This window comes from Fundulus heteroclitus, chromosome 6 (genome assembly GCF_011125445.2).
Source record: "Fundulus heteroclitus isolate FHET01 chromosome 6, MU-UCD_Fhet_4.1, whole genome shotgun sequence".
Classification (NCBI taxonomy): domain Eukaryota; kingdom Metazoa; phylum Chordata; class Actinopteri; order Cyprinodontiformes; family Fundulidae; genus Fundulus; species Fundulus heteroclitus.
The window spans coordinates 19,640,042-19,661,798 of record NC_046366.1 but is presented as its reverse complement, the minus strand read 5'-3'; the positions used below and the strand labels follow the sequence as shown (position 1 = coordinate 19,661,798).

Here is a 21,757-nt window from a genome sequence, read left to right as displayed (position 1 = left end):
AACCACCGAGGCTTTCACAGAACAGCTGTATTTAGACTAAGATTAAACCACATGGAGGCAGATTCTGTTTACTTATTAGGAGACATCCAAACTCACTTGTTGGCAACTGGAATATATTTAGGGGCATCAGAGTAAAGGGGGTTGAATAAAAATGCATGCCAAATGTCAGATTTTGACGTTTGTTTTTTATGCCCTTTTAAAGCTGTATTTTTCTACGTCACAACTAGGCTCAACTTTGCGTGAATCTATCGCATGTAATCCCAAGGAAATACACTGAAGTTTGCAGCTGCAACGTGAGACAATGAGAAAAAGTTCAAAAAGGGCATCAGTGGTTTTTGTAGGCTCTGTAGCAGCTGTTGCGTCTTAAGCCTCAACTCTACAGGTTCTCGGTTTGATAGAGTCTAAGAATAGCCAGGAATTTAAAACGTGAAGTTTCAACAGAAATGTAAACATTCTAACATGTTGAGCAAGAAAACCAGATTCTGCTCTAGTTATATAGATAGCTGGAGGATAAAGAGAAACAAAATCTCCCAATTAAATAAGATACTGTTTCCATAATTGTGCGTTTTGTTTGGTGACAGCTCGAGTCAATTTGAATGTCAAACTCAGATTAGCCACCAGCCACCTCCACGGGGCTCTTTACAGCACCAGTTTTTTTTTTGTTTTTTTTAAACATATGCACTGATTGATGGCACTTTTTAAATTTCGTTGATCTTGTGACAATGACAATAAAGATTCAGTTCAACTTTAAATATATTAACCGTCTCCCACGCATGCCGCACAACAGACACCTTCCAACAGTGGGAGATTAGCAAAAATAACAAGTTAGTCTTTGTTTCTAATAAAAAAAAAAAAAAAAAAACTGGAAAAAAAAATGTTGATGGGGGTTGGGAGTGGATGTCAAATGAGAGATTAATTTGGCAGGATTCATCTCACATTAAAGTCATTTCTGGAGTAAAGATCCCACACCTGAGCAACATCTGGGAATCCTGTAAGGTGAATAACGGCCATCCATTTCTCCCACATGTTACACAGATAATGGCAGGATGACGGCGTTCCCTTGACCCGGGGCCAAGACTGCACTTTGTGACTGAAACTGCAGGGCAAGTCGCAGCGTGTTTCAGACGCACGCAGATTGTAAGTGATGAGAAATTAGACACGCAGATAAGTGGGAAGAAAATGAATCAACATGTCGCCGCCGTGGGAATAACCCACGCCCCTCCCCCAACAGACAGGTAGAAAATGTATTAATTTCATTTTTTTGACACCTTGAAGAACCACAACTTCAGTCATTAAATAACCTGCAGGTAATGGCGGTGACTGAACTGCAAAAAAAGGTGAATAAACTTGCCTTCATTTTTTGCCGAGTAAATTTGCACATTTTTGTCTAAATTGAAAGTATTTTCAAATCTACTAAGGGCAAATATAGTTTTTCAGTCCTGATACATAAGGATAGGACAGATAATGCTCTTAATTTTGGCCATGAGCATTAGTTACATCTAAAAAGCAATTTACCAAATCAAATTTATTATTAAGCTCTTTTTAGTAGAGCTTAATCAGTAACTGTCTTTAACCCTGCTAAACAGACGCACGTGCGTATTTGCAGCACACACCCTGGCCCACCGCAGATGTGCCGGCACATCTTGGTGTTGTTACAATCACTGGCACTGTATGCCTTCAAGCAAGATAATTATCAACAATAGTAATAAGAAGTGACGTTGCCTCATTTTGTACAAGCTGCCTTTTAACCATGTGGAACAAACACCTGGATGACTCATTTTTCTCCTGCGATCAAAGAACAACAACAAGTGCAACGTGTGCTTTTTACTATTATTTTTTTTTTTACAGTACAGGCTCTTCTTTAAAGTGAACTACACTTCACCTAATTATATATATATATATATATATATATTAGATCTAAATCTGACTCACGGTAGTTTAGTCAAAATAGTGTTAATGAAACAACATTTACAAACAGAAACGCAATAGAAACAGATAAAACATGTCAGAATAAAGAAAGAAATTGAAGAGGAATAAGGCGTGATTTTTGGTGCACATCATTCAACTACAGTCAGTTTAAAATGGACAGCAAAGGCAGCAGGTTAATGCAAACCTTTTTCCACTATATGCACCCATCAGTATGTGGGTTTGCATTGTCCCCTAAACTTCCTGTTAAGTTTTAGCAGTGGGTTATTTTTGAAATAGTTTTTATTTTGGGTAACCACCGCTGCCGTCCGGGTCCCCCTCCTTTTCATGATCTCTAGTCACTTTACTTGTGCTCGCAGGGCGTGGGGGGGGGTTGGTGTCTTTTATTTGAATTTCTTTTTTTGTACACTTTACTTTTAAGAGATCAAAATTTTACACAATAAAACAATAAAACAGACAAAGTGACTAAATAAAATATACTCCTAAAAATAATTAAAATAATGTAAAAGATGAATCACTTAAATAAATATTATTTTCTACTTCTTTACAGCAGAAAATCTAAAAACAGTCAGCAGTCGAAAGCAAAATGCGTTGCACTTTTACCATTTTTACAGCTCATATCTTGACCGATTTTAACAACAAATACACTACTTCAATAAATAAGTGTAACTAAATATAAGCACTCAACATGTAACAAACAAGGGATCTCATTCTGATGTTCATCTTTATGTTAGAATCACACAAAAACACTAGTCTAAAATATAACATTCATATTTGTTTTTATCAGTTCTCAGCAGCCTAAAGCTTCAAAACGGATCTAAAAATAACTAAAATGTTCTTAAAATTAGTGCATTTCTCCTTGATTTGAGCAGGTAAATAAGATGATCTGCCAATGGAATGAGTATTTTGACCCCTAAAATAAGATAATTAGATAGACTGCACTTGAAATAAGATGATTGAGATGAATTGTTACTATTTTAAGTGCAAAAATCATCTTATTTACCTGCTCAAATCAAGTACAAATACACTAACTTTAAGAACATTTTACTTATTTTTAGTTCCGTTTTTGCAGTGGCAAATGATATACATGAAAGAAGTTAGCAGTACTCATTATAAAATGATTTCCGGTCTATTAAGTGTTTGATGAGTAACTCTTTAACCGCAGCCGGGGTTTTGCCAAAACTTTACATCCGCTTGATTCTCCCATAAAGTCCTAAAACAAACGCCCCTGCTGCATCACAGCGTGGACGTGGCGCTTATCAGGCCGACATCTTGGCCAGGATCGCTAATCATCAAAGATTCTGAACGTGCTGTTCGGGAGAATCGCCACAAAACCAACAGGAAGTGCGAACCCTATTGTCAGCAGCAGGTGAGTGGGCAGCTGTCGTCACCCGACAGGTAGCCGGGTTAAGGAGTGGCCCGGTCTGCTGCCGTCACAGTGTGCCGGTGAATAATCCCCGCAGGTATTTCCGCTCAGGCCTCAGCCCACTCACAACAAGGCGTGGGAGGTGGGAGGAGCCAACCTACTCTGCAGGAATTATGTGGGAGGTTAACCCTCCGTGTCACACAGGAAGCTGATGGGAGGAATTTTACTAGATGTGCTGATCCTGTCATCTCTGGGTTTTTCCACCTTGCGCTGTTCTGTGTGACTGTCAAAGTTGGACGGATCAATATGTTCGGCTTGGCAGCAGACTCTTGTGGTTATGTAACAGTGCAGAAGTAAATAACTTTTTCTATACTCGGGGCATTACTATAACTAATGTCGTAACTAAAAGAGCAATTGAGAAAAATTCTTCCGTGCATATTTGCATAAAAAAAAGTGATTGGATTTTTTTTTTTTTTTTTAAAGAGCCTTGTCTCTACTACAGAGATGTTCCAGCAGCAGAGAGGCGCTAAAGCCAAAGATACTTTCAAACCACCATGTGTTTTCAATCTCAGCCCTCCTGGCTCCCTCCACTCTCTTACTCCCAAATGCTCCAGAAAATAATCCGACTGTGTTTTTTTCCCCCCCAGTTTTCTGGAAATGACCTAACTACTGCCAGGAAGAGGAATGTGAAGAATTCCCTGGAGCTGGGCGTGACGTCAGCGCGCTGAGGAGGCCCCCTTCGCATCCGCCAGCCTGGATATTCCAGGGTACACTCGAACCCAAACTCCCAACAGCTGGAGTCAACTGCTGCCTTGCTCCGACTCCAAAACACTCCCTAAACCCTCCCCCCCCCGTCCTCCCTCCCCCCTGCACCACCATCTGAGAGACTGCTTCTCACATCTGCACTGTGAGTTCTTACCGTTATAAGGTCAGAATAAGTTAAAGCCTTACACTAGAAATACGCAACACGCAATCCAAAGTTTTTAACGACTTCTTGTGCAGTCATGGAAAATGTCTCTGTGAGACTTTTTTTTTATTATTTAAATTCTCTACACTAAGGTATTTTCAGTTTCATATTGTGTCAGTTTCTACAATAAGGTTTTTCCGTGCAGTTTTTCACTGCCAACAAAAAACACAAGTGTGGAAAATCCACAGAACTGATTCTGGAACCAACTGGACTCCCATCATCTCACCCTTCTCTGTTTCTGTTTCTATTTTTGAAACATTCAAGTACAATGTTTGGACCTAAAATAATTTAGAAAAAGTAAATCCAGAAACATTGTAGCGGTTTGTCCAAGGTTCCCAACAGGTGTATACCTCACCTCACTATCTGATGTTGCTGTTCAGTATACAATTAGATTTATTCACTTGCTTATCAAATCTGAAGTTTGGATTTTCAACTCTTTTGTGAATCTTATACTTCATTTACTAGAATAAAGAAATTACACTAAATGGAACCCCAGTATCTGTTTAGAAATTGCAAATATTTCTCAAACGCTTGCAAACGTAGCTTTCTAATCCAGTCGTGTTTAAATGAAGCTCTGGCTCACAGGATCGCAGTTTTTTGGGTTTTAGTTTTCGCTGCTTTCTAATATACATTACTTCCACTCAGACACTATTGGCTGGAAAATACTTGCGTTATCATGATATAGTCTCTTGTAAATGTTTTAATGTTTTTTCCTCCACTAACTAAAGCTGGCACTACGTCGCTGTAAAGCTTTCAGTGGCAGAACTGGCCACTGCAAATATAAACTACCAGTCAAAAGTTAGGGGTTATCTTTATTTTTATTACCACCTCTGGAAACTCCTTCAAGAAAGTTGGAAAACCATTTCAGGTGACAGAGCTCATGAAGCTCATAGAGAGAAGGCCAAGAGTGACCAAAGCAGTAATGAAAACAATAGGGAGTATTTAGAAAAAAATTAAACATAAAAGGTAAAATATTGAATTTTAAACATAATTCTATATAGTTTTTAGTCATAGTTCTGATGTCTTCACCTAGTATCCGCAATATAGAAAGTCATAAACATAAGGAAAAGCCATGAAACGACAAAGGGGAGTCCAGACTTTTGATCGGTTGTGTACACTGACCTCCATTCCAGACAAGGAAAGGAAATCCATCGTTTTTCCTTTCTGACTGGTTATACCTTTATCTTGTTTGTGTATTTATATTTCCACCTAATTCTAAACTTTATAGTGTTAAGGCAGTTTTAATCTGTAATGCGTCCATGGTGACAAAGGATTTATCTGCAGAGGCATTTCTAAAACAATACGGTGTTCATTGCGGAGAGACGTCTCAGTGTAGGGGAGAGCGTTGACTGGTGAAGAAACGCTAACCAGTAAAGTTGCACATAATACCATAGTAGATGTGAAGAATGACACGGTGTGGAGGGAGGGAGGACGTCCAGTGGCTAAATGACCAATACATGGCCAACGGAGACAACACAAAAGAGATCACCATTAACTGTCAGACTGAGCCCCAAACCCCTCAACATCAGCAACCATGTAGTAGAGGTCACAGATAGCATTAAAATCCTGAAAGTGCAGATCTCTGATGATCTCACCTCGCTGACGAACACCATGGGGATCGAGAAACAGGCCAAGCAGAGATTGGCCTTTATGAGGAAAATGAAAAACGTTGTTTTCCACATTCTGGCGTTTCGGCTCAATTAGAGCAAACAAAAAGGCCCTGCAGAGGACAGTGAGGGGAGCCAAACCCACGGTCCCAGATCTGTTTCAGAAGTGCGTTCATGAGGTCAGACACTGATGTTGGGCAAGAAGGCCCGGCTCTCAGTCTTCATCCCAGAGGTGTTAGAGGTCAGGACTCTATCCAGGACAGTTAAGATCGTCCACACCAAACTTATCCATGCCTTTATGCATCTTGCTTTGTGCAACTCCACAAAGAACGAAAGACCCCCACACCAGAATCCCCCCTCCACCAAGTTTTAAACTTGGCACAATACAGTCAGACAAGTACTGTTCTCCTGGTAACGTCCAAACCCAGAGTTGTCCAACAGATTTCCTGATGGAGAAACGAGATTCGTCACTAATGAGGGTGCACCTCCACTCCTCTAGAGTCCAGCTGCGGTGGGCTTTAGACCACTGCATCCAACAATTTGCATTGCACTTTGTGATGAATGTCTTGAATGTTGCTTCCCAGCCTCTCTGCACACTGTTGCTGAGCTAATCTGAAGGCCACATGAAGGTTGAAGGCCTGAGGCGATTGACTCTGCAGAAAGTTGGCGACCACTGCGTCCGCTGCGCCCCGCTCCGTCAGTTTTCGTGTCCTACCACTTCATGGCTGAGTGGCCTCTGACAGTTGATTGTGGAACATTTAGGAAATTTCACGACTGGACTTGTTGCACAGGTAGCATCCAATCACAGAACCACGTTGAGCTGCGACCCATTCTTTCCCAAATGTTTATAGAAACAGTCTGCGTGCCTAGGGTGCTTGATTTTATACACCTGTGGCCATGGAAGTGATGGGAACACCTGGGTTTCATTATTTGGATGGGTGAGCGAATACTTTTGTCCATATAAGGCCTCTGTAGTTTGATCTACTGTATGTTTTTTTACATTTTAATGTTTTGCGTCAATTTAATGAGTTTTGTCTCACAAGTCTGTAAGAGCTCAGCTACGAGAGCTGTCTTGTTTTATTGTCTGGCATTAGGTGCAGAATGAAGACTGATTGGGTATAAAAACACTCCTAGATTGCCACTCTGTACATTTGAACCTGACGGTGCACAATTTTAAACTCCTGGTGTTTTTAATAGCAAAGCCCGAACAACAGATACGCGAGTTAAAGGGCGCTTTGAAGCATCAAGTGCATCACATGGTCTCACCACGGGGGGTAAATGCGGATGACATCTCTGGGTTTTGGCATCATCTGAGCTGCCGTCTCTCTGTTGAATAACGCCAACATCCGAGTTGTTTCCTCGGAAACGGCGCTTCTATGCTGGTGGCCGTCTCCGGGGGGCTGTCGGTGCTCGCAGTGCGCCAACTGCATGTTGCACTCCTCGTGGACCTCCAGCACCTCGAGCACCAGCACGCCAGGCCGGTCCACTGGAGAGCAGAGCAACAAAAACACAGATGTTGGGTGTCTGTTAAGTGCGGTGTGTGTGTCTGTTGTACAGAGTGTACCAAGGCTCTCGCAGGCTGCTGCTCGCTGTGGGACCCGTTATGTGCTACAAGAATAATTGACTTGTACAATCAGAACAATTTGTACTGCATAACTGGCTGAGCTGGATATGAAACAGTGTAAATTCCCGGGAGGTGGGAGTGAAAATATTTGGAATTTTACTACAATGCTGAGTGTGCTTTCAACACGAATTGGAAGAGTGAAAAAAAGGATAACGAGGAGGGGCAAACTGTGGCAAAGCCCTACAGACATGCAGTAAATCAAACTGAGATAAGACAGCAATTCATAAAAATCGGTCTGTAAACTTGACAGCTTTAAGCAAAAAAAATAAATAAAGAAAAAACAGCATGAAAGGGGAGCATAACAGCATTTCATTGTGTGGATATGCTTATGGCCAGAGGGGTGTTTTAATATAAAGGTCATAAATCACAGCGAATCCTACAGCGCAATTTTTTTTTTTTATATGCATTTGTCCAAACAGGACAAATACTGTACATGTTAACAGCTGTTTTCTGTTCTGGGAACTTAGTTTTCAAACAAGCAAAATACCTGGAACTGCTACATACTGTTACTCAGCAAAAGTATCAAAAGCCGTTGAACTTTTTAATATTTAGTCATGTTGCATGTACTTTAGAGGGTGATTTAATGTTAATAGAACAATGTAAAAAAAGTGCATTTTCTTTGTCTTCCAATTTTCCAATTGGAAGACAAAGGACTCATAGTGTATAACTATATGGGCAAACAACTTTCTGAAACGTTTGGCATTTTTTTTGTAATGAGCCCCTCAGAGTCAATACTTTGTAAAAAAAAAAAAATAATAATAATGAAAAGAAAAAACACCTTTTGCTGAAGTCACAGCTCAAAATCTTGCCACATGTCTCTGCCAGCTTTGCACCTCTAGAAACTGACTTTGCCCATCCTTTGTAAAACAGCTCAAACTCAAGTCGGACTGGAGGGTGAGGATCAATTTTCCGATCGCAGATTCTAAACCGGATTAAGATCTCGACTTTGACTAGGCCAATCAAACACATGCTTTGATCTAAACCATTGCACTGTTGCTCTCGCTGTACATGTAGGGTCGTTGTCTTGCTGTAAAGGTGAAACTCTGGCCCCGCCTCACATCTTTTGCAGGTTTTCTTACAGCACTGCCCTGCATTTAACCCCACTCACCTCCTTTCATCAACTCTGACTAGATTCCCTCTCTCTGCTGACGAAAAGCATCTACAGCATGATGCTGCCACCACCATGCTTCACCGTGGAGTTACTATGTTCAGTGTAATGCGCAGTGTTTTGTTGCATGTAGACTAGAAGTGTCAATTTTGGCCTCAATTAACCAGAGGACCTTCTCCCAAACATCTACTGGGTGCCCTACATGGGTTGCAGCAAACCGGACGTCAACAGCAGTTTTCTTCTTACGCCTCTTCCGTACGGCCGAGAACCCGTGACGTGCACAACTAATAGTTGTCAGCAGATCCTCCCATCTTGTCTCGGTGGGTTTATCTTTCCATTTTCAGATGATACATTGAACAGAACTTTGTAAGACACTCTAAGCTTGGAACGTTGTTTTATAACCTGACCCTGCTTTAAACTGTGAGTTTCTACTTATAACCTGTCAAAACGTTAAAAGGAGCAAGAAAGCACTGTAAGTCAGCCTTGATCTTACCAAGAACAACGATATATGAGGAAATAATATCATATGTGTGTATGTGAGCATTCTTAAGTTACATACACACACACACACACACACAGTATTTTACAGCATCTATAAACATGTATCCTCCACCAGGACGGTCCAGCTGGACAACGTTGCAGTTATTGTTTAATATGAGTCAGGCAGTGAGTCAGATGAAACTGATCAAACTGTTAAAACACATGTAGAAGTTTATATTCTAAATCCTAACGTAAGCCAAGTGACATTAACTGTGTGAAAGCTCGACACAAACAGATTAAATCAAACTCTGATAACGCTACGAAATGAGGTCAAGGAAGAGTAAGTCAACATATTCTGCATCCTCTGCTTAACCCTTTGACTGCCCCCGGCTGTGTCTGTGAGGGGGGGGGGGGGGGGGGGGGGGGGGATGTTTTCCATAGTCAACTGTCACCTTTGACTAAGCTTGTGTCCTAAAATGAGGAGGTACTTAAGAACCCGAATACACTAGTGGTTTAGTATACCACGGAAAGGAAAAAGGAAAAAAAAAAAAAAAGAAAAAAAAAACATGAACTAGGCAAGCAGTTTCCTGTCACCTACATTGCGAGTTCACAGCTTAGAGTCACAGTAATCAAACTGGAGCCAGCACTTCCTTCAAGCGGCCCCAACATACTACCACATGTTTGTAGAAGGAAAAAAAGAAGAAGAAGAAGAAGAAGAAGAGTTAACGAAAAAACAAAACACACCCGCTCAGAGACGGGCTTCATCCCACTCGTGAATCAGAGTTCAGCGTTGAACTTAAAAACAGTGATTCAGAGACGCATCCATTCACGATCCGGAAGTGATCTACTTTACGCTGCAGGCCTGTGTAACGCGGTTCACCTGCTGCGGTCGTTGCTGCTGAGGTGTCACAGATGGACTTGTGCCTCCAGAAACTGATAGCTGACCTCTGCCTGCACTGGAGTCGGTTCAGCCTCTCTGCCAGACCTCCTCTGTGGAACAAACACACACGCACACACACACACAGAAAAACACGGGGAGATGATGTCATGTGATAAACACACAGAGACGTATGACCTAACCAATGCTCGAGCAGATCTGTTTGTTTCAAAGAGAAATAAAAGCCTTTCTGATGCAGGCAACAAGCCTGCAGATAGCCATCTGTCAGATTGTTGGGCTTAAACGACATTTAGCACCCACATGATGACACCAGGTGTCCCTTTCATCATCCCTGCTGCAGTGGAAACATCGCAATCAAAGTTTGACTGTCACCTGGCAGAAAGCAATATGTCTCGCCTCTCTTTCTTGAATTGGCTTGTTCCTATGATGGAGCAACACGCTGTAACAGTTTATGCAGCAAATGGCTTCGTTTAAGGAGATAATAAATTTTCCAAGTCAAATTATTTATACACGTTCAACTTTTTAATATTTTGTCACGTTAGAACCCCAAACCTTTGTGCATTTTACTAGGGATTATATCAAATAAATGTGCACAAATTAGCTTATAAACTTGAAGTGGAAGCAAACTTATATTGTTTATCTTTTTTTTCCCCACATATAAACACCAAAATGTCCGGCATCCATTTGTGTTAAGCCCCCCTTTACTTTCAAATCCCTAAATATAATCCGGTTCAACTTCAGAAGCCTCCTAACCAGTAATAAAGGTTCACCTGTGTGCAATTTAAAATAAGGATAAATGAAGTTGCTCTGTGAAAGCCTCAGAGGTTCGTTTAAAAGCTTCTGTGATCAAACAGCATCATGACAGGTCGGAGAGAAAGTTGTAAAGTCCTCTAAAATAGATTTAGGTTATAAAATTATGTCTCACAGAGCTCGGTGCAAGACGTGGCCGCTCGCCCAAACCGTACAGGCTGGTCAAGGAGAACATTGAGGTGTAACTCCAACCCAAAAATCCACTTTTTTGCAGATCAATTGTGTAAACTGGGCCTAAGAGATGCTACTTTAATGTTACTGTCAGATATTGCAGAACTAAACAAAATCACATGAAAATGTAAAAAAAAATAATCTTTAAACCATCTTGGCGCTGCCCTATTAGAGTTGAATGTTGGCTATTGCTGTTTAAATCTCCTATTTTTTCAAACGCTACATGCTGTCATCATTACAGCCCCGCGTTCGGGTATAAAAGCGTCTCAGTAAGACACACACCCTGTCGGCCACGTGGCGAGTCAGACTCAGAAGTTGGGATTGCGAGCATTGGGAGCATGGATCGATAGCGTTTGTCACTGCTTTGAACATTAGCCCATGTTAGCAATGATGCTGCTAATATCGCTTTACCACTCAGAAACTGCACCCCTGCTGTCCCCCACTGCCTCGGCAGCAGTGCTTCAGCATCGCCGAGTCAGCGCCTTGAGCGGCTCGAGCTGATAATGCTCAGGCCCGACGGGCTCCACAAACCTCCCTCAATCCCCAGAGACGAGGGGGGGTGGGTGAAAAAACAAACAAACCAACAAACAAACAAACAAACAAACAAAAAAAAAAAATCGATTAGTGGCAAAACCACTAGTGTTGGCCAGGACCCTCTATGTTTCACTTTCCCTCATCCTAACCCCAGGCCCACTTAACTCCTGTCTCCTGTCACTGCCCACTTTGGTGCCATTTTTCACAATGTATCTGGGGGCGGGGTTATGCTTTTACATCAAGGTGAGTTACACTTTAATCAGAGAAGCAGCCAAGAGGCCCACAGTCACTCTGGAGGAGCTGCAGTGATACACACCTTAGATGAAAATCAGTAGACGACTATCCATCTCAAAAATCAACTGTTCTGTCACAAATCTGGCTTTTATGAAAGACTTGTGAGCAGACAGCCATTGTTGACTAAAAGCAACAAAAAAGCAAAAAGCAAAAGACATTTTGCCATTCGCCACAAGGCATGAAGATCAGTTGGTCCCCAGCGACCCCTGTCCTGCATTTTTTAGATGTGTCTCCTTGCTGCCCCCTCACTTAATTGCATGGATGATCAAAAGGCTTCTGCAGCACTAGATGGCATCCAGAGGCGATCATGCAATCATTTGAATCAGGTGAGTTGGAACAGAGACACGTCTAAAACATACAGGACAGGAGTCCCTAAGGACCAGGGTTAGAAGCCACCGAAGTAGAGGATGCAGAAGGTAGAAGGTGCTCCGCTCTGTTGAGACCACAGCTGATCTTGTTGGCACTAAAAGGAAAAATATACCGTTATTTTTGGACTATAAGCTGCACCGGATTATAGGGCGCATTCAATATTCTGCCCAAGTGTGTAATATCACTCCACTCCTCCTTAACACCGCTCTCTCCTGAGAGGGAAAGCTCTCCGTTTCTGTTGAGAGGACAGGAGTAGTTGGACTACACTGCCCTGTTTCTAACATAAAGCCAAAATAAACGTAACTTTTCTATTAAATTAATTTACTAGGTTTATTGTTGCTAGCATGTACTCCAGGCGCGGCTGCCTTACATGAATGCACTTCTAGTTTAGACATTACAGTCAGGCAGTCTTGTAGACAGCTCAGGGGTCCGATCAGGTAGTGACACAGTGTACCATAATGCTCCTGATATCCACTGAGCCGAGCGGCTTCATTGCTTACCAAAGTTGTACTTACACATTTTAACAGATTTTTGAGTGTATTGTACCACATGAAATCAACCAGTAAGCACAACGGTGTATGAGGTGCACTGGATCATAGTAATAGTAATAAGCATTTTAAGTGTGCCTTATAGTCCAAAATATGGTATGTGTGGCACTTTATGTACATGACGTTCACTAGGGAACATAGTTGTGGCAGCATGGTGGCATGGGGGGGGGTGCTTTGCTCCAAAAGGGACAGGGAAGCGGGTCACAACTGAAGGGAAGATGGACAGAGCTAATGGAGAAGGGGTTAGTCTTGAAGGAAAACCTGTTAAGACGTTGAAAAGGTTTCACTTCCTGCTCGAGAGATTCAACTTCCTGCAGAACAACTGCCCTAAGAATTAGATCACTTTTACTTCACAATGGTGCCCTTTGTGTTTACATAAATCCTGCAAAATACACTAAAGTTGTGTCAAAATGTGAAAAATGTTACAGCAAGGTTTGTAAACTTTGTGGAAACTTAAACTTCTGAAAAGTTACTTTTTTTGTTTACTGAAATTAAACTGAATCTGACAGAAATTATGTGGGAAATATTTGCTGGTGCAACACCCAACAAGTATCCTAGAATATTCCACAAAGACAACAACACAATCCACACCTCTTGAACTTTCTTTTCTTTTTGGAGGAGTCTTCCGGGGTCTTGGACTGCCTGTCAAACGGTTTTTGGGGCGTCTGCAGCATCGCCTGCGCAGATCTCAGCCAGTCCCGCACAGACCTTTTGGTGCCCTCGCCGGTTTGGAGAGGAAAGACCTCGGAGTCCAGTTTGCTTGACGTGAGCGTGCCGCCGATATCGTCTCCGTCAGACACATAACCCGAGATCTCTAGCTCTTTCATCTACGAACAAAATACAGGATGTGAAATTTCTTAATGAGTCAGCGTAACAAAAATAAACTGAATCTAAAACGTTTATGCAGATGAGTCAGCTTTTAGTATCTTAACAGCACTTAATTGAAAAAAACTTGCTAAAATAAAGAAGAGATGGGAGGATATGGTACACTGAAATACTGCCAGAGTGACAAATACACAAGATAAGGTAGCAAAACAAAAGTTTATTTTTTTTCTGCTGCATCACTGCGCACTACCCCAGAGGAACTCTGTTCACATGGAAAAATCCACAAGGAACCCGAGTTCCTGTCATGTGCAGACAAGACCAGCATACCAGGCGATGTCGGCCAATCTGTTCTCTTATTTGAATCAACTTGACCCTGGTAGGCACGGTGCCAGCAGACGTCACACTCCAACCAGCCACAGGGAAAAAAGGAACACTATGTTCCTGGCTGGGGCTCAAAAATTTTTTTCACCCAGCACTGAAAGCATTGTAAGTGCACAGCTCTGTGCAGCCCCATCCACTCGCAGGTTTTTTTTTTTTCTCTCTCTTTGCTTTTCTTTTCTTTAACCGCCCCCAGAACAAACGGTAGTAAAAACTACACTTGTAGTCCTGCTCTCGCTCGGATGGAGTCGGGAGGATTTTTGACCTCTCGGGAGTCGGAACGAGCAACACGCTTCATCTGGGAAGTGGCCTCCCTCGTAAAAAAAATTCACATTCAAAGTCGCCCGCCTGGCTCCGCCTGTCCGCTTTAAAGCGGCAAATACAATAACACGAAGCCTGACAGGCGAGAGAGCCGACTGAGTCGCCCCCGGCATTCAACAGGAGTAATAAACGTCGGCCCCGTGTTGGGATGATCCCTCCCTCTTATCCTGCTGGATGCGGCTTGATTTACACTTTTTTAATGCACAAAGAGGCATATTTATAAAGCGGAGGTCAACTTGTACACAATGCTGCACTAAATGAAGTCAATATTTGCTCCACAAAGTATAAACTGTTTCCATTAACCGATATTCGCTCGCTAAACCCGCTAAAAGTGTCTAATGCATAAACTCGAACGTGTTTAGATTCGAACAACTGGGACCTTCAAGATTTCCCTGTTCTGACCGCAAACCTCCTGCTGGGTGATCTTAAATCTTTTTGACCCCATAAGGCTGATAGCAGAAAATGAAAATAATGACAAGAGGAAGTAGCTAAGGTCTGTGGGAGCGATGTTAATCAGCCGACAGGCTTCCTCTTAACATGCAGCCTCCAAACTGAGACTTTTCAGCACAACTTGCCGGTTACATGCATCGGTTTGTCGATTTGCAGAGCTCCTTTGAAAGCAGCAAGCCCTGAGAAGACGGGTTTTTTTTAAACTCAATTTAACAAACTACAAAAGAGGAAGTAATTAACCCAAATCTTGCAATCTAAATACAGGTTTGGCCTAAAACAAATGAAAAAAAAAAAGAAGGTAAAACTGAGTGTCTGCTTGAAGCTGAGCCCAAAACCTCTCCACTCCTTGCACATTCTCTCCATGCCAGCCCTGCCTTTAACAAACATTCCCTGTGAATGATTTCTGAGAGAGACAAGCGAGTCCAAATCTCCAATGTTACAAAGATGGACTTTGTTAACAACTTAAAGTTTCTCTTTGTTCACTTCACCTTAAGGGGTAAAAAAAAAAAAAAAAAAAAACAACTTTCACAGCTTTATTCCTGTAAGTTAGGTTTTAAGAAATAAATAAAGGGGTAAAAAATTATCTGTGGTGGCATTAAGACATCAGTAAAGAGTGTGGTTAAAAATAAAATGGGGTTTTTATAGGGGGAAAAAAATCTGATATTAAGGGGATTCTTAATATTGCTCAAAATCTATTATCACAGTTGAGCAGCTTAATATTTAGATGTATTTTTAATGATAGAGCACCACTTTAAATTATCATTTGAATCTTTGACCTTCAGATCAGTAAGTGTTGCTACTTTCCTTAAGGACATATAACATTCAAGATCTTCCCCGTCATAAATTGGTGCTTTGAAAGAGTTTGGGATAAAAAAAAAAAAATGCATTCTCTTTAAGCCAAAGTTTGTCTCTTTTTTTTTTTTTTTTTTTTTTTTTTGCTACCTCAGCAAATAAACTTTGACACAGCATAACCTGATTCTAGAAGGTTATCAACACTGCAGCTTTCAGGTCATCTAATGAGAGTAAAAGACTCCACCTAGTGGTGTCACAGCTGACCAAACAATGATGACTGAAAAGAAAACCCACCCAACCAGGACTGAAAGACCCAGAAATGTGCGATTATTATTTTACTCTGACGTACGGGCCTTGGTACCCTTTAGCTGCCCCAAAGATCATTGCAAACTGTTATTATGCGTTAACAGGAAGAACTGTCCTTTCAGTTCTCTACGCATAGATAATCTGCAGTTAAATGTTGGACCAAACCTGGATGGAAACTACAGCAGGGTTCTAGCGCCATCTAGTGTTCTTACACACGAATTACAGCTTTAAAACATGATCAGATCTGCATCCGTCAAAAACAACGCTCTAGTTTCCCCTAAAGCACATTTATGCACATTATTGCGCCTGTGTGTGACACCTTTTTAATACAGGAAAACAGATTTCACCAGTTTCATAATGTTGATTTTGCAGTTATTTGCAGACGTATAATAACCTCACATGTTCAGAACTAGGAGGACAAATATCTGTGTTTTCATCAGCAGAGTCCGACCCGCAGTCTGAAATCTGTTGCCCGCTGTCGTCATCGGCATCCTCCTCGGACTGATCCGGTTCGCTGTCCGTTTCTATGACAGGCAGATCATCTGAAGGCAGAAAAATACAAAGATGGAGTTTATTTTGAATGGTGCAAACAGTACCATTAACTCTTTATCAGTAAACACAGATACTACTGCTGTAGCCAAGGAACAAGTTCAGTAAGACGGCTAGATAACTGAGCAAATTCAAAACATCAAATATCATTAATTGGATTTAAATAAGCAGACAAGAGACATTTTCATTAGGAAAGCGACATTTTTAACTTTTTTTATTTTTTTTGCTAGTGGGAAATGTGTTAAGAATTTAGAAATGTCAAATAATTGGTTTTCATGATGAAAACAATGATGCCTTAAGCATAGAGGCCAAGCCCATTTTTGATAAATACAGAATCGACAACCAAACATTTGACATTTTTAAAGAACCACAGTTCTATTTCTATTCAATGGGGTTTTAAAATAAAGAGAACCATCAGTTTTGCACAGGTCGGATATATTTTCTACTGTGGGATGTCGATATTTGTTGAAAATACCTAACGACAAGAAAAAAATAGAAGGAAATTCCTTTCAATTATTTAATGAAAAAACTGAAACACTAATAAAAGTTGCATTTGTCATATCTATGTTTAAAAACATAAGCTTGTTCCAATGCTACTGAGCCTCAAGGTCCTAAGAGCCAGCACAGGTTGCAGACCCCAGTGATAGATCAACACAAAGCCATACAGAATTTTAAAATCGCATTGGCTACCGGTGCGTTGTAGAACAGATTTTAAGATATTGTTGTTTGTTTTCAAAACTTTAAATGGCCTCGCCCCAGAGTATTTGTCCCAAATGTTAACTTTGCGGAAGCAAAACCAGTCATTGCAGTCTTCTAATCAGTTCCAAGGTCAAGGTATAAACGGTGGGGCGATCATGCTTTTGCAGTTCCTGCCCCGAGACTCTGGAAAAAGTTACCCTCGGATATTTGCAACAGAATATGTGGCAATAGTTGAAAATGACTACATTGGATTTAGGTTTGGACTTTGGGTGGCTGATTTTAAATCAGGAATATGCTTTGATCCATACTGAGCCATTAGGACAGGCTGTTTTGAGGGTACCAGACCGCTGGAAGGTATTTTGCAGTCAAGAATCAACAATCTTTAATTGTCACCGTGTGTCACCGTGATGAAATTCATTCCAGGACATACAGGGTTTCATACCAGTATTGCCCCTGTATTTAGCTCCTTTAATCAAATCTCAACTGCTTCTCTGTCCCTGCTGAAGAGAAGCATTCCCACAGCATGATGTGACCGCTAGGATCTCACTGTGGTGAAGTATATTCACATTGATCTGCATGGCCGGTTCCCCACGCACACCCACAAACAAACATAGGACCACGTAGGAGTTCTACATGGTTGCCATTTCACCATAAAAACAAAAAACAATCATCTGACCCATTTTTAACACACAACAACACCTGTGAGGTGCCATTTATGGTTGAATCTGTTGAGAAGGTGGAACCAGGTACCAGGTATGCAAACGTTCAGGTACAGCTGTGATCTATAAAGGAAAATTGCGTGTTGTGCGTGCGCTTGGTTTTATAAATCTGATTTGGGTTGTTTTTATTGCCGTACGCACACTTTTAGAAAGGATTCTACGCAACGTTTTATGAATGAGACCCCTGATCTTGCACGGTTGGTGTTAATACCGTGCAGATGCTGTACAGGAGCAGCTCCAGGCATTGTTTTTATAGAGAAAAATCCCATCAGAGAAAAGACTGTAAAAACAGCTGATCTCACTTTGTTCATTTCTTTCATAACCAACGTGGCTCTCTAATCTAAAACATCACAGGAAAAATTCCAAAAAAGTAAAAAAAAAACAAAAACAACTGGACTTTTTTTTTGTTTGAAGACGTTTCACTTCCTATCCAGAAAGCTTTCTCAATTCAAAATGTCTGGAGTAATGTGGAGTTTGTTGGGCAGTACAATAAAGCTTGCTACTCCACATTACTCCAGACATTTTGAACTGAGAAAGCTTTCTGGAAGCGTTGACCCAGCAGGTCTGGGCAGAGCTCGTTCTGTACCTTTGTCCGTAGTGAGCATGCTCAAAGCAGTGGTGTAAGACTGAATCAGGGCGCTGGGTCTTCCCGGCCTTGGAGGTCGCCGAAGCTGTCGTGAAACAACTCGGGACTGATGCTGCACCTGATTCTCATCATCAGAGGGTTCGGTTTCACTCGAAGTCCAGGCGATGTCCACTGGGTCCTCGTCGTGGCTAGGAGCACTGCTCTGCGCTGAGAAATCAACAACAACAAAAAAAGACTAAGAAGAAAATGATGACAGGATTCAGAAAACGCATCTGTTTAACGACCAGTAAAACAGAGGAACCGTTTGGGGGGGACTTTCAGAATCAGGTTGGGAACACAGTCTGTCACATTCATCAACTGGCTTGACGATCAAAAGGAAGATGGTTTTGGATCTGATTAGATCCTGGTAAGACCTAGAATTATGAAGGATGTCAGGATTTTTTCTTAGTTCCTGACTGACATAAATTATACAAGTATTTTCTAACCTAGAGGAAGAACAAGAGCTTGTGAAAATCTCCAAAAGTTAAGAAAAAGTGTCTCATATCTTCCATATCACTGACATCTCATCTAGATGCAGCCAATAGTCTGTTTTTAACCCTACAGGTGATTGCTTCAGTTCTCCTTGGAAACCAATGTCTAATGTACACCCGCATGTCTTTTGTATGTGATAACAGTAAAAAACAGAGATATGCTGATAAGCTAGGGTGCAAACAAGATACGGGGTATTTCAGTGTTCTTTTGTGCACCACGCTGAACATGAGCCACAAAGAGCAAAAGCAACAACAGCTGTCTGAGGAACTCAGAAATGCGTTGATTCATGCCTCCGTCTTAAAAGTCTACAAAGCAGCTTCATGCTGCCTTGACCACAGTGGCCAATATCATTTATTTATATTATATATATATATATATATATATATATATATATATATATATATATATATATATATATATATATATAAAAAAAAGATTTTAAGAAGCCAACCTGCCAGGACATGAAAGATAAAACGCAATCTCAGTTTGAACCGCCGGACAGCGAGGACTGTAGAAAAAGAGCAAAGAAAACCAACCAAACTGAAATCCGAGGTTAAGGTCGCTCTCTTTCTGATGGCACCAGACGGCGTCTTTTAAACTATAATTGTCTGAAGAAGAGGACTCCACTATTGACACCCAAGCACAAAAAGATCCAGGGGCAAAATGTATGTAAATGAATAAATATATATAAGTAATAATCTGAGTTTTGAACATTTCTGTGTTAATACCCTTGAACATTGTTGTTTATAGGCAATGTTATAGCACCTTACCTACTGCTGGCAAATAAAGATGTTTCAGCGTAAAGAACAGAGGTGGCTAGTTGGCCATGGCTGATAAAAGGGGTACTGCCACAAAAATATTGAATTAAGGGTCAAATCTTTCTGGCCCATGTCTTTTATTTGTTTTGTTACAACAAGCGTTCGCCTGAATCAATAAACAACAGTAAAGCCGGCATCGTGTTAAAACAATGGAATTAATGACAAGGAATGCCATGAGAGATTTATCATTTATCAAGTGTTTGTCGTTTGTTTATAAGCAATCAACTCACTGATAGACTCTCCTCTCCCTCCTCACACTTACCTCCATTTTGTTATTCTGTTATTTACAAGACTGTGATGTTCACCTACACTCCTGACTGTTACTATTGTAACAACTGTTTACATGCATCTTGCACTACTCACCATGACTGTTTATTGATTTGCACTGCTGACTGTTTATTCCAAGTACCAATTGTTTACATATACATTTGCAATACCGTACTTTAACTGTAATATGCAATTGCCTCCCACTGCACTTTAATTTAAATAGCTGCTGTCCAAACTTTATTTATTCATTTTATAGTAATAGCTACCTGTATATCATGCTCACAATTCTGCCTATAGTAATAGCCGTCTGTACATATATTCATAGTACATGTAAACTCTGTTATAATAATCATCTGTATATTATGCTACTGTACATATCTGTAAAACTCTATTCATGGTAATATCCACCTGTATATTATATTCGGTACATATCCAGCTGTAAATTTAGTTCACAATACTAGTTACCTATATATTATATTCATAGGACAAATCTATCAGTAAAATTCTGTTTATAATAGTATTCATCTCTATATTTATTCAGTAAAAACCCATGTCCTGTACTTATGGAACCATTATTTATCCTGCACTTGCTGCTATTGCACTTCTGGTTAGACCTAAAATGCGTTTTGTTGCCTTGTACCTGTACCTGTGCAATGACAATAAAGTTGAATCCAATCTAATTGAAGGAAGCCCCGAACAGCGAAAAAGTAGTCAGAGCTGCCGGGTTCCGGGTTTGAATCCTGCCTTTCTGTGCAGAGTTGGCGCAGTCTCCTCCTGCTTTCACAGGTTCTCCCCGGGTACTCCTGTTTGGCTCGGTTTGTGCTTACCGTGGCACTTCACAAGTAACGTTTCCGTGGATTTAACCTTTTTTTTTTTTTTGTGTGTGTGTGTGTTGATCTCATAAAAAAAAGGTCAGAAATGACAATATATCCAATATAAAATACAAACTTTTTTTGCTGTATTACCTAAAGCAGGTGCCCGAGCCAACTTCCTAATGACGGACAGCTTCTTACCCGATGACTGGACCTTCTGCAACACAAGCCAAAAATCACCAGGAGAGGCTGAGCAGCTGGAAAACAGCCAACAGTCAACTGGATAGAGAAGTTATGGGACATTTATGTACACGGACAGAGGGAGCATTTGTCACCGGGGTCTCCAGAAAACTGTCCCCGCATGTTGTCCAACTTCTGGCGAATGAAAGGGATTCCCTCGCAGCTTCCCTCTCCCGTTTCTGGGGACCATTTTCAGCAGCATCCGGAAAGAAGAGACGCTTTATGTCTTTGGAGTGTATTTTACGCTGACAAAGATATCAAAGGAGATACTTAACAATACTGTTTTTCCCTTCTTTTTTTGTTTTATTGTTTTTCTATTTAGTAAATAAAGTAAATATGTAAAGTGAAACAATAAAAAAAAAATCTGGTTCGTTCACTCCACGGCTGTTAGGTAAACTCCTCTCAGTCGTCAGGAGCAGCCGGGTAACGCGGGTTGCTAAAGCAAGTGAGGTTTAGCCTAGTTCGGCTAGCAAGCTAGCTAGCAGCCTTCTTACCTTCCTAGAAGACATGGAAGCGAAATATTGTGAACATTCAGCTGAGTGGTGTTGCCTCAGTGAGCGCCTTTAAACGGTGGGATTCCTTAACCCATTTCTAACAGGTTTTCCAGTGTGTGCAGCCTGACAGGTGTGCACAAGAAGCTAGCAGAGAGAAGAAGAAAAAAAGTGCTCGTTCCGTAACAACAAATGGATGCGTTTGATTTCGCAGCAGCGTGTCCCGGAGGCGGGCGGGCTCTTCGTGTGAGAGTTGCACAACCTCGTCCCA

General features: G+C 41.2%; 1 protein-coding gene across 1 annotated transcript in view; it reads right to left on the bottom strand.

The window, feature by feature from the left end:
• Positions 1-21,702, bottom strand: part of spidr (scaffold protein involved in DNA repair) — a gene marked incomplete in the record, with an annotated part of 52,804 nt that extends 31,102 nt beyond the window's left edge. The window contains 8 exon segments of the mRNA XM_036138272.1: positions 7,133-7,352; positions 9,959-10,068; positions 13,294-13,529; positions 16,174-16,316; positions 18,328-18,534; positions 20,909-20,972; positions 21,067-21,240; positions 21,490-21,702. Of these exon segments, the coding sequence (XP_035994165.1) occupies positions 7,133-7,352; positions 9,959-10,068; positions 13,294-13,529; positions 16,174-16,316; positions 18,328-18,534; positions 20,909-20,972; positions 21,067-21,240; positions 21,490-21,504 (1,169 nt within the window).
• Positions 21,703-21,757: the final 55 nt, after the last annotated feature.